The 14,559-nt window shown below is 34.5% G+C and overlaps 1 protein-coding gene across 1 annotated transcript in view; it reads left to right on the top strand.

Moving 5' to 3' along the window:
• The window catches only part of LOC117102737 (neural cell adhesion molecule 2-like), a 37,576-nt gene that overhangs the window by 2,621 nt on the left and 20,396 nt on the right, over positions 1–14,559 (top strand). Inside the window, exon 2 of the mRNA XM_033243141.1 lies at positions 1,466–1,536. Within this exon, the coding sequence (XP_033099032.1) occupies positions 1,479–1,536 (58 nt within the window). The 5' untranslated portion in view covers positions 1,466–1,478. The remainder of the gene's footprint in view (positions 1–1,465; positions 1,537–14,559) is intronic.

Below are 14,559 nucleotides of genomic sequence, written 5' to 3'. Positions count from 1 at the left end.
AAGGAAGATATAATGAACAGATATCACAATACCCCGGCCTGCAACCCCTTCTCCACTTCAAAAAGTGTCCATATCGCATTTGATCTAAGCCGCCAGGTATTCTCCGCAGTGGTGTAACCACCGGGGAACAAGGGGAAAATATTCAAAATCTTTCCCCATTGAATGCCCTTTTCACCCGGGAAAGTGTCTGAAAATCTCAAATTTTAAATCCAATATTTTGTTGAGGTAGGCCAATTTCCTCTAAAAATTGCACATTTTAGGGAGTTTTGATCAATTCCGACGAAATTAGAATTAAAAAAACAAAAGTTATAACACATAGTCCCAAACTCAAGAAAGAAAAATTAAGATAGATCGTTTTACCTAAAAGAAGGGCCTCAATGTGTAATGATGTTGAAAGAATATGTTTATAATAAATAAAGCCATAAGGAAAATGCTTATATTCAGTTTAAAAGAACGAGTGTGGCCATATATAACATAAGAGCATTTCTTGTTGAGGTAGGCCAATTTCCTCTAAAAATTGCACATTTTTTAGTTTTGATCTATTGCGACGAAATTAGAATTAACACAAAAATTTTTCGCGCGCTTCGCGCGCATTTCTTAGGGTTAAGGCTTGTGTTTCCTCTCCTTTGTGTTTTTTGTTTTTTTTTTATTTGTGTTTTTTGGGGGGGGGGGGGGGGGGGGGGTATGGTATCACATCAAGTCATAAATTACTACCCGGGAAAATTATTACCTTTGTCGCCACCCCCCCCCCCTGACCCAATACCCCTGTTACGCGCCTGCTTATAAGTGGGCCCCCCCACATTGAAAAACGTTCCGCCGGCCCTGTTAGTGGTATTCAAGCTTTTAATACATTTCCAGTCAGTTTCACAAGTCTCAGTTGAATTTCTCTGTCAGATTTAAACTGGATGTCTCTGTCGAATCGAAAGTGGATGATCATGTCTGCCTTGTGCAAAAGCCAACACGCTTTTTATAGGACTGGTTAAATTTTTAAAATCCCAAACAAAATTCTGCTCAAGTTTTGTGTGCTTTAAAGGTAGTTGGAATTCAGCATTGACTATAGGCATAGTAGGGAATTTGATAAAAATATTATTATCACATTATTATTATTATTATTATTATCATATTATACTATTATTATATTATTATATATTATTTGCGCTTAACATTATAATTGGATTAAACGCCTATGGAACACAAACTCAAGCTCCCTGGGGGAGTATTCCATAACGTTGCAGCAGCTACATCAGCACTTTTTGGCATTTAACCCTACCAGGTACCCACTTACAGGCCTACTCCTGGGTGGAGGGAAGCGATGCAGATAAAGTGCCTTGCCCAAGGACACGATTGAAAATGCACGGCAAGGGATTGAACCTGGGACCTCGAGGTTGGGAAACCAACCCATACTCGCTACGCCAAACCACTTCCAAATATTATAGTTTAACTGATTTATATTCTTTTATTCTAGATTTATTTGTGACATGACCATCCTTATGTGTTATTCAAGTATAATAGTCCTGATTTTAAAGCTATGTGATGGTAAGTTCTCATAGAATTGTGTTCCTTAATCTGCGATTGACAATAGCATAATTGCTTTCTGTATAGATTGTGTTACATTCAGCAACTATGTGCCATTTTGTAGGGTAAGCACATGAGTGTGTGAACTTCTACTCGTAATACTATATATAGAATGAGGGATCGAACGAATGAATGAATAAATAAGCTGGACTTACTATTGTCTAATTGTAAAACAGAACAGAATTTTTCCTCATTGCCATAATGAGGAATGACGAAAATTATGAAGTTAAAAAAGATAAACAAGAAACCAACTCGACTTCATGGATATTTGAACTATGGCTGCAATTGTAATGATGTAAGTGATGTTGAGTATTATCATTACGCTAGGAACCCGACCCTGCTGAAGTCAGTGTATAATTGTTTATGCATTTCATGGTAGCTTTGTGTTTAAAATAGCTGTAGCTATAGAAACGTTTTGCGTTAACATAGTTACCCGTTATATGTTAAAGTGCACATCTTTGATATACTGTAGTCTTTGCTTGGATAAATTTTGAAGAAGATTCATGCACGGAAAGTGACCAAAGTGTCAGACAGAAAAACCCTGTGAAAAAACATAGGAAAACAGCAACACCAAGAGCAACGATTGTTGAAATGGCGTTATACAAACAGAAACGATTGATTGACTGATAGAAAAGAATGAATTCAGAACGCAGGAAAGGGCAATAAATACCAGTTGAGTATCTTCTGATGTCGGCTCAGAACTTCCCCCTCTCCCTTCCTGTATGTGGCCATTAATCACCGGTACTCCGCATGTGGTATAATACCATATAATTTATTTCATTGATAAAGACATATAAATTAAAATTACAAACATGATTACATGATAGAAATCTAAGCACTTAAACAAGTTTAAAAGCCATTAAAACTCGACTGGACTAATTGCTCAAACGTAAAAACAAGTTTACTGTATACCTGTTTTGACAGACATATTGCAAGACACTTTGACTAATTTTCAAGTAGGGCTTTTTTGAATCGTGTACTAATTTTGAATTTGACCCTTTACAATTTAGATTTATAAATGGTAGAGGAACATCTATGGCTGCCACCACTGTCAATGACGTCTTGTCTACTGCATCAATAAAGACTCCCGGCCTGATTAAATAAGCCTCTCAAACCCCTAAATTGTTACTTTTTTCAGGGGCTTCACCCCCTGGACCACTTTCAAAAATTTTGAGCGATGCCTGACCACGCCCATCTCGGGTCACCCCAGCATATTGCCCCCTAAAATTTTACCTTGCCTCCCCCCCCACTTGCCTCTCCCCTCCTTGCCTCTTCAGATGCTGGCAACATTGATGATCGGTGGTGGAGATGTTTACTATCTTGGTACACAAATTTGATAGTGAAGGTGAAGTTTGGTGGTTCCATAAGTAGAAAAATAGCTATCCGTAAAGGCGCAAGGGGGTTTGTCATCTCCCTTCATATTTAATCTATTTCATAAAGAAAATAATAATACAGGATCTTATTCATAGATTGAATTCTCTAAACCGCGGTATAGTTATTGCCCACTCTACCTTCAACGCATTTTCTTATGCCAATGATATTTTGCTTGCTAGCCTAACAACAACAGGGCTCCAAAAACTTGATTGATTTTGCTAACAAGTATACTCATCACATGGATTACGGTTTAATCTGAGTAAAACTACATGTACTGTCTTCGGTGATAATATTTTTAATGCCAGTAAGAGCACTGTAACGTCAATGAACAATATATTTTTGAACAGCTTAAGCGTATTTCTCCTAACTGGAAATGATAAACTACCTTCTAAATTAGCCAAAGCTGCTATAAATTCAATTGTTGGACCACTAATGTACATAGTGAATTTATCCTTATCTTCAGGTCAATTCCCATACAAGTGGAAAAATGCTAAAGTTTGCCCCATCTTTAAGGGTGGTGATAGGTCTCAACCTAGTAACTATAGGCCAATTTCAATATTACCCACTTTATCAAAAATATTAGAAAGGGCGGTGTTTGATCAAGTGTACAAATTCATTGATGAAAACAATATGATCTATAATTGCCAATCAGGATTTCGCTCAAATTTTTCAACTATGTCTTCATTATTAAACATTACTGAAGACTGGATAAATGCTATTGACAATGGTCATTTTACAGGTCTAGTAACACTAGACCTTAAAAAGGCATTTGATACAGTTGACCATAAGATTCTCATTGAAAAACTTAAAACCTTTAAGCTTGATAACAACATAATAATATGGTTTAAAAATTATTTAAGTGATCGTTCCCATACCACGCATGTAAATGGTATACAATCAACTAAATGTCAAAGTATTTGCGGAATACCCCAAGGTTCTATTCTAGGGCCACTTTTATTTGTGTTATATGTCAATGATTTACCAAAAAGTGTTTGTAATGTAAAAATTAGCATGTATGCTGATGATACAATACTTTATTATTCATCTCCTAATATTGATAATGTTGTACATAACTTAAATGTTGACCTTGAAAGCATTAGAAAGTGGCTTATTAACAATAAACTTACATTAAATGTACAAAAATCTGAATGTATGTTTATTGGTACAAAGAAAAAACTTTCTAAATTATCAAACAGTAATGTTAATTTGTATATAGAAAATAATTGTTTAAACAGAGTTAGTTATTGCAAACACATCGGTGTTTATATCGATGAAAATTTATCATGGAATAAGCAAACTGATAATGTAAAAACTAAAGTTCTGCCAGGTTTGTACTATTTGAAAAAGACTTCTAAATTTCTATCAAATGATCAACAATCTCTTATGTATAAAACCATTATTGCTCCTCATTTTGAATACTGTAACCTAGTATGGGGTAGATCTACTCAAATTCAAAAAAACAAATTACAAGTCTTACAAAATAGAGCAGCAAAAATAATTCTGAAAAAAAGAAAAGATGATTCAAGTACACAAGCTTTGCAGACCTTAAATTGGGAACATTTAGAAAACAAATTGTATAAAAATGAAGCAATAACCATGTATAAGATTTTTCATAAGATGGCTCCCTCTTACTTGACCGAACGTTTTACATTTAAGGAACAAAATTATTTAACCTGATTAAATGATGTCTTAAAAGTTGATCGTCCTCACACGGAATACAAAAAGAAAAGTTTATCTTACCGTGGTGCTATTCTCTGGAACGCACTGGATGAACATGTTAGAAATTCTTCAAGTGTTAAAATATTTAAAACACTTTTGTAAAATTTTTGGTCTTTGCTTCATTTTTTGTATCTCGTATTTGTATATAATTTTATCTTTTTTTTGTGATTATGTGTTTTATTTTATACTGTTATTTTGCAACTTCAATGACAACACGGCCTTGTAGAATAACACCCTCTGGGTGAAACAAGCTTTCCGTGTAAAAATAAAGTTTTAATAATAATAATAATAATAATAATCACCAAGACAAATGAATGTCTCAGGACAATCCATCAGGCAAGCTAGGCATACACCGCTGCTGCACACTATCCGCCGCTAGATGTTTCTTGTGGCTATTAGTTCAGTCAGTCTAATTGCAACAGAAATAGTTTTTGCAGAATCTCTTCCAGAAATATACACAGAATAACATACTCAGGGGAACATTGTTAATTTTAGAGATATTTAATGAGTTAACATCCAACGGTTTATTGTGTCACATAGCCAAACTGCTGCTTTGAAGTGTATAAAAGCCTGTTGTTTATAACAAAAAAATTGTTAAAATAATATAAACCAGACGTAGTTTGTTCATTGTGCTACCAACGCATCTGGTTGGGTTCAACTGCGTTCGCACGCAGGCACCCATTATGCTTTTACCATTTCTTAACAACAGGCTTTTATACGCTTCAACGCAGAAGTTGGGCTGTGTGACTCGATAAACCATTGGATGACAACCCATTAAATATCTATAAAATTAATATTGTTCCCCTGATTGGATTTTTTCGGACTTTTAGTATGTTATTATGTGTGTATTTTAGGAACAAATTCCTTAAAAATTATTTCTTTTGCAATTAGTTTTAGGTCCACTATGTAATGATTTTGTCATAGATTTACTGGACTATATGAGTATGACTGCAACAAACCTTCAAAATGTTCTAGACTTCGTCTGTGTGCACAGCAGGTGCCTACTAACCCAGTAATGCATCATGAAAATTTCTATTAATACTTTTTTTTTAATAAAGCCCAGGCTCAGTGTTCTTATTTTTTTTCCGATTTCAAGCTCAAAATGTTCTTATTTGTTTTAATTTTTTTTTTAACACACTTTTTAAACATCGAAAATCATTATTTTACAGCAGTACATTACTGTACCGTAATAAATAGGATATATAACCTACTACATAGTCACACCTGCCTACCGCACATAAGGTACAGATAAAAAAGATGTTGGTTTTTCTATTTTTTTAAGGATAAAAATGTCAATTGACATTTTACCTCTGCCTCAATTTTTGTTCTTAATTTTAAAGCAAATTTCAGTCTCAGTGTTCTTATAAAATGTGTTCTTATAAAGAAAAGAGTGTATTATGCCCAAGTTTTACCATCGATATCTTTCCAGGGCCAGCGCCAGCAGGGAGTAGGGGCATTCCCCCTTCGGACAGGCCTGGAACCCCTGTCGTCCAAAGCTTGACTAGTTCGTCAGATCAAAAGTTGAAGAAAAAATAATTTTTGCCTTTCTGAATAAAGTTATTTTGATTGCCAATCTCTAATATTGTGGTCTAAAAGCACATTTTGGACTATACTATTGCCATAAAGACTCTCCCCGTGGCTTTGCCAGCCAGTTGGTTCAGACCACTCTATTGCACATGTCCGACCCCTTGTCGGCAAATTTCTGGTGCCACCGCTGTATCTTTCATGCCTTTCGATGTTCTAACGCCTCGGACGTAATATAGAAACATTTGTTAGTGATTTGGTAAAAGAAATTTCACATTAAAAAACATAGAAACAGCAATTATGGTGTCGCTTACAGCAGACACACTTAGCCAAAACAGTCGTCGAGCTGCCATCTTTACAGTGTATTGACTCAAGCAGTAAACAAACAAAGTGAGTACCGCATAATGTGACTGATCAGACGCGAACGGTGGATGTTTTGATAGTGCATCATCCAACCAAGAAGCTGCCTCCTCAATTCTGTTATGTACAAAATTTTTTTGTCGACAAAATCTGAGAATTTTGTGGTGACAAAATGAATTCTGTCTTCTACAAAAGTCCTTTTATTTAGCAAAACTGGTCAACTGATCTTTTCCAGGTGGAAGACAAACAGGATAAGAAATTCATTTCTCCCTACTGCTATGAGGCACTTTAATGATATTTGGAAAAGATAATTAGGTCTATGCCAAACTTAAACTTTACATTTTAAATTAATTTTTTATTTTTTACTTGGAAGACCTCTTTTAGCCAAATTTTGCAATGTTAACTTTTCCAATTCTAACCTTTATATTTTAACATTTCTTGTATCGTGTTGTGCTTTTTATTTTTTGTTGCTGATTGGTTTTTTTTATATAAGTATATATTTATATATTTTTAATATGTGAACAAACAATAACAATTTAATTGAATTGAATTGTCGACAAAATAGCATTTTGTGGCGGCAAAATTATTTTTGTCTCAGAAAAAGCTATTTTATTGACAAAATAGCATTTTGTGGTCACAAAATTAAGTTTGTCTTAAAAAAATCACCATTTTGTCGACAAAATATCATTTTGTGGTGAAAAAATAGCATTTTGTCCCAACAAAATGCTATTTTGTGAATGTCCCAAATGGCACCCTGTAGTAAAGCCCATTTCCCACCATCTAGGAATCAAAATTGTCCAAGGTAGCCCCCCCCCCCCCACTTTCTTTTTGGGGTTCATTGATTCATGAAAAAAAGTCTACGTATGTAACTACTCAATTTTTTTCTTTGTGTATACACACATAATAGTCCTATTTAGTGTAATAAGATTAGAAAATTTACCTGACCGCATTCTAGAGGTGGGAAACCATGAATTTTGAAGAACTTAAGAGTCATTAAAAGACACACAGAATTCGGGAAAGCTCCTTTTTGGGGTTTTTTGGAAACATTTTGACACCCACCACTGTAACTAATGGATTAAAATAAAAATTTTCACAATGTTTTACCATGGTCCACTAAGGAAATGATTACATTTTGGTGATGATCCGGAGTATGGTGTGGATTTGAGGTCCATTCTACGGTAGACGTCCAAGATCAGATATCCAGAAAACTGATCTACTTATCTTAATATAACTTTCTGGAAACTTAAACCATGTTACAAGGAAGGAATTATTAAATCTTAGTGACGATCCAGATTTGGTAGACTGGGTTCCAGTCCCTAAACTTTGTCTTAATCAGTAAAAAAGCTGGAAAAATCGATTTTGGCACCAATGGCGTTATAATAATAATCTTTATTTATTCACGAGACTCTTTCACCCACTGGGTGTTCTTACAAAAGGCAATGAGGCACATAAATGCAATTGTAAAATACTTATTAATCTAAATTATAAACAGAAATGCACATTGACAAAATCAATTGTAAAATAACAACACCATAAACTATCAAATACAGTACAAAAAAAAAATTAAATGTCTAACAAACTTAAAACAATACTTTATTTAAATCAAAATTATGACAAAGCTACAATGGAGTAAGTTAGCATTTGTCCTAACAAAAATAGACTACAAAAACTACTGAAAACTTAAAAGATAAAGAGGATTAATACTAAAAAAATGAGGTTGAGGTTTACAATAATTAAGATTCTTAATTAGCCTACTTCAGTACACACTAGGTAATCATTGTTTTGAAAATATTTTTATTTGGGTCATTTCTGGTTTTGACATCAAGTTTGTTCCAAATACCTGCTCCACTGTAGGTAAAACTTCTTTTTTTATATTCGGTCTTAATTTTTGGTATGGTTAAAGTAGCATTTGATCTTGTATCATAAGTGGGTTTGTGCTCATGAAATCTATTTTTAAGGTACTTGGGTGTTTCATTATTTACTATTTTGTACATCATCATTGCTTCATTAATATGTTGTTTACTATTCAGATTCATCCAGTTTAGTTTTCTTAATGCTTCTGTGCTTGAGTCTGACCTCCTAACATTCATGAATATTTTAGCAGCCCTGTTTTGTAATTTTTGTCTTGATTTTTGTCTTGAAGTTTTTTTACATCTACCCCAAACAATATTACAATAATCCAAATGGGGGGCAATGAGTGAGTTGTAGGTCATTGTTTGGATATTTTGAGGGAACAGACTGTTGCATTTTCTCAGGTAGTATAAACCAGGAAGTACTTTTTTCTTTACATGATTAATTTCAGGCCCGTAGCCAGGTCATTTCAAGGGGGGGTTCTCTGGGCGTGGGGTCCAGGGGCCTGCCTAAGGGCCACGGTGGGGTCGGGGGCGAAGCCCCCGAAGCCAGAGCAGTTTTTGTGTTTAATGGGTGTATATCATGTTTTAAAAGCAGTTATGTTTTGAAAAACATCTATGTACTGTAATAAAAAGGTGGTAATATAATAAAATTAGAAAATATTTTCTGAGAATTGGAAAGACCCGTCATCGCATAATCAATATCATACTGAACACATTTATTATTATTTTTTAAAAAAAGCTAGGCTATTCCTATTCTTCCTCCTCTTCCTATTCTTCTTCTACTACTTCTTCCTGACTCTCATTTTGTACACTGAAAATAATAGTGCTATTTTACTACATGGCTAAAAAAGGTACAAATATTGTCATTACTACTGACAGGGCCATCGTTAGATTAAGTCAGCCCAAAATATAGCATCATATTCAATACGTTGTCTGACATCATGAGAACTTAAACTTTAATACAGTTATTTGTTATATACTAGGCCTATTTTGAAATTATTATTTTAAGACTTTAACATAATACATGCTGATTAATAATAGCTGAGATTTGATGCACATTTTAGAATTAATAATCGGTTTTTAGTATATCTTCTTCCTGAATATTTATTGTCTACCAAATGAAATATGAATTATATGCATCTTTAGAAATACAATTTCTACAATATTAATCTTGTTTTTATATAGATAAATGTTCGATAAATTCTATCTCATAAAAAAAAACAAAATTCAGCGCGTCTATTTCCATTCTAATCAATAGCGTTTGTAAACGTGCACTGACGTCATCGTCGAATTCCAGGACTTTCGACGGTAAGCTGGCCTGCCTGCCCCGGTCCCAGGCCAACCAATAATAATTATTAAACAAAAGGTGTTGCCTACACTAGTTTGTTGTCGTCGGGGTATAATTCTGTCTCTAAATGAACGAGGAGTGACCCCATCTAGGCTGGCTAATTGATTTTGAAATCAATAACCGATCTGTCATTTTCTTCTTTGCAACAGCGGGCGAAAAAAAAAGTCAGTTATTCTACGACGTGTCATGGTTCTTTAAACACTCGTTTTGATGCACTCCGTTCTGTAGTGCGTGTCTGCTGTTGAAAACAAACTTCCTAGCCTAATTTTGTGACTGGCTATGATGACTGAGATGGACCATGTTGATTTATTAATAATATTTTGTTTGGGATGGAAAAAAGGAGTCAATATTCCCAAAATGCTCCATCAGCACATAGTTTAGTGTGCGCTATGAACAGTATGGCTATGGAATTTACTGAACACAATTCACAGTCAGGTGATTAAGTCGCAAAACTTTATCTGCATTTGGTGGATTAAGTCGCAAAACTTTAGCTTCGTTTGGTGGCACCATTTACTCTAGGTAGACGGTGACCGGTTTCGTTAACGGTTGGTACATTTCTTACAAACATTCAGCCAACAAAGGCCAGTGAAAGTTGAGACGGCAGCCGGGTTTTTATCGATGTTTGCCATCCTTATGTGTGCCATCGTAAAGTCATGGTTTGCTGGAGTTGCGTTCAATTTAAATCTCCGAACATCTGAAGCTGAGATTCTATAAATGTAGGCTTGTATCGCATGCTACAATTTAAAAACAGGTTACCAAATAATTAGGTGCTAAATTTTGACTTAATGCTAGGTAAGTTAAAAACAGACATTCCGTCCGAGTGGGACTCATTCAAAAATCCGAGGGGGTTCGCTAGAAAACAGGGGGGTTCGCTAGAAAAGGGGGGTTCGCCCGAACCATAAAAACCCCCCCTGGCTACGGGCCTGAATTTGTTTGTCCCATGTCAGAGTTTCATCAATTTTGATTCCCAGATGTTTGCAATGGTTTACTCTGTTTAGCTAGCCCCATCAAAATAATTTCAATGTCTGTTTTAGATATTTTTGCAAGTTTTTGGTGAGTTCCAATGATCATTAATTCAGTTTTATTGATATTTAGGCTTAATTTATTTGCCGAGAGCCAGTTTATAACTATGATTAGATCATCATTTAATTTAGTACTGATTTCACCTATGGAGTAAAGGCATGTATCGTCAGCATACATACTGACTTTAGAATTTAAGATGTGTTTAGGCAGAATAAAGAATAAACAAAAGGGGACCTAAAATAGACCATTGTGGGATGCCACAGGTACTTTCACGCTGATTTGAAGAGATGCCATTTATATTAGTTATATGCGTACGGTCTTTTAAAGTAATTTTGAAACCAATTTATCACGTTTTTAGATAGGTTAAAATTTTTAAGCTTAGTTATTAAAATTCTATGATCGACAGTGTCGAACGCTTTCTTCAAGTCAAGCATAAGTCCAATAAGTTTACCATTATCGATGGCACCAATCCACTCCTCAGTTTATGTTTAAGAGTGCTGAACATGTTGAAAAATTAGGCCTAAAACCAGACTGCTGGTCATATATAGGTAAGTTTGTATTCAGGTAGTAATAAATTTGGTCAAATACAGCCTGTTCTAAGATTTACAATACAGGGAGTATGAAATTGGCCTGTAATTGCTCTGCTGTTTACGGTCACCACTTTTATAAACTGGGCAAATTCGTGTGTTCTTCCACTTTTTAGGTAAAGTACCCATTTCAAGATATTAATTATATGTGTAATAGGAGCTGTGATTGCATCTATTGCAAGTTTAATAAGTTTTGTTGGAATTTCATCACTTCCTGTTGCTTTTTTAGTAGAAAGTAAGTTTATTTGCTTATATACGTAGTCTTGATTTACATAATTAAATTTGAATTCATGATTTTGGTTTAGATTTATGTCCGTATTTATATCAACATTTTTAGGTTTAGGAATGTCATTTGCAAGATTTGGCCCAATATTTGCAAAGTAATCATAAAAAGAATTTGCAATTTCAAGAGTTTATTGTTACTTTCAATGTTAGTTATTTCAGTGTTTTTATTTTTACATGGCACAACATGCCTAATGTTTTCCCAAATGCTTTTTGAATCTTTGCTATTAAGTAAAGTTGTGTAGCAATATACAGTAGTTCCATATTACCTATTTGCTTGGCATTTCATAGTATACTTTTTCTTGGATTAGTTCAAAAATTCGCATCAAAAAATTTTCTCAACATAAACTGACGCTGGTGACGTTTTCCGAAATGTGCTAATACAACGAAAAATCAATAATTAGAGACTTGTGGCAAGTCTGCAGATTTGGGTGTGAATTTCAGGGTCATTAAAACTGCTAAGGTCCCAGACCAGTAAAAAATGGATCTAAATGAAAAAAATTATTAAATTTGGTGACGATCCAAAATAAGGTGTGGATATGAGGAACTTTTAAAGAGTTTTTTGGACAGTTAATTAAATTATATAAATGCAATTTGCGTTTTCTAAAGCGTTTAAACCAGCTGCAGCTAGGTTAAATGCAAAATTACTGTGATATGCATGAACAATGTTTGCTTTCAATCACTGAATTGCTATGAACAAAAATGCACTGACCTACGCAGGGTCGGCTCATATAGCGTGCATGGTTATAAGTCTCCATATCACCCTCTCTACCATTGCAGCTATAGTTCGAGTCTTACTAACATTGAGTTACTTTCCCTGTTTTTTCCCTTTTTTACTTTTTATTTTTTTTTAATAAATAGCCGTTGATTTTGTTCTAATATATTTTTTTTGTTTCATCCCATTTTCTTATTTTTTTTGACCAGCACTTTGGTCTCTTTCAGTGCTTGATCAACGATGTGCATATCAAATTATAACATCATTCTACATATTTTTAATATTAATAGCAGTCATAGTTTGAGTTTCTGTGACGTCGAGTATAATAATAAGCTTTATTTAAAACACAGAAAACTTTTCTCAGCTAACAATTGTTATTCTTCAAGGCCGTGTATACAACAATTTAACCAGAAAATCAAAAGAAAAAAAAATGACTTAAACAAATCAAACAATTGTTTAAACACATAAATATCTAAACTAGACTTAAATCTTAAACTAATTTAATTACACAAAACAAAAATACTGTAGTTTATGTAAGAAACTAAAATAAAGGTGTTAGCAGTTAAGTGTTATTACAATGTCGCAATTATATACTTTTTAAATTAGGACAATTTCCTTAACATTTTTAACATCATCGCTAATTTCATTCCAAAGTTTGGCACCTCTATATGACAAACTTCTCTTTTTGTAGTCAGTTTTTGGTATTGGCAATATTAATTCTGGTTTAGTTCTTATATTATAGTACTTGTTTTTAGCAGTGGCGTAGAAAAGTATTTTTCATTGGGGGGGATGATTTGTGCGTTAACCAGTGCCGTAACAGGCGCGGGGGTGGGGGAAACTGCCCCTCCCCTGACGGTTTTTACCGGGCTGATTAAGCCGTCGTACCGGGCTGGGTAATAAGAGAAAAGAAAGAAGGGAGAGGGAGGGAAAGAGAAAGAAGAGGAAAAGAAAAGGAAAGGAAAAGAAAAAGAAAAGAGAAAAATAAAGGCAAGAATAAAAAGGAAGATATCATAATGACCAGACTCACAACACCTTGCAACCCCTTCTCCACCTTCAAAAACTGTCATAACTCCTTTGATCTATGCTACCCGATTTCGTAACCACTGGGAGACAAGGGGAAAATATCTATCTTTGGAAAATCTTCCCTACCCCTTTATAAATGCCCTTTTTATCCCCTGAAAGTGCCTAAAAACCTCAAATTTTGCGTGCTTCGCGCGCATTTCTTGTTAACATGAGCCAATTTCCTCTAAAAATTGCACATTTTAGGGAGTTTTGATCAATTCCAACCTAATTAGAATTAAAAACACCGGGGGACAAGGGGAAAAAATCCATCTTTGGAAAATCTTTCCCCACCCCTTGACAAATGCATCCTCTGAAAGTGCATAAAATTCTCAAATTCTTTGCATGCATTTCTTGTTACGGTAGGTTAATTTCCTCTATAAATTGCACATTTTAGGGAGTTTTCATCAATTCCGACGAAATTAGAATTAAAAACACAAAGAATATTTTGTGCGCTTCGCGCACATTTTTTAGGGTTCTTTTAGGTTTATCCTTTTGAGTTATTTAAACACATAATAGTTCCAAACTCAAGAAAGACGAATTTAAGTTAAATCGTTTTAACCTAAAAGAAGGGCCTCAATGTGTATTGATGGTAAAAGAATATGTTTGTAATAAATAAAACCATGATGAAAATGCTTATATTTAGTTTCAAACACACGCGTGTGGCCTATATTATAAATAAGATAATCCCTATGTCGTATTGTTTTCTATATGGGGAGTGGGGTGGGGTTGGTATGGTAAATTAATAACCGGGAAAATAAATACCCACTCTGACCCAAGACCCCTGTTACGCGCCTGGTGTTAGCGCCAAATGTGTGCCCTTGTGCCCCCCTCTGAAGCTGGAAACCTTGTTTTTGCAAAATAAATTGATGCAAAATAAATTGAGGCCTAATCAATAAATTCCTCATCAACCGATATAACCTTAAACATTCTTGGAATGTCATAACACACCCTTCAGTGTGAAATGTAGCTGTGTTTGCAAGCACATCTAACATCTAAAGAAAAAAGAACTTAGATTGGTACCAGATAAAATAATTTTGTTATCAACATTATACATTATGCTAATTTTCATCTTTGTAAACGCATAAGACAGTGCAAATTATTTCTGTGACCGTCTCTTGAAGTGTGTAATTAAGCTCC

This window comes from Anneissia japonica, unplaced genomic scaffold, assembly GCF_011630105.1.
Source record: "Anneissia japonica isolate Jap-2015-1 unplaced genomic scaffold, ASM1163010v1 scaffold4240_len331602_cov119, whole genome shotgun sequence".
In the NCBI taxonomy this organism is placed as follows: Eukaryota; Metazoa; Echinodermata; class Crinoidea; order Comatulida; family Comatulidae; genus Anneissia; species Anneissia japonica.
This window is presented reverse-complemented; position numbering and strand designations above follow the sequence as displayed.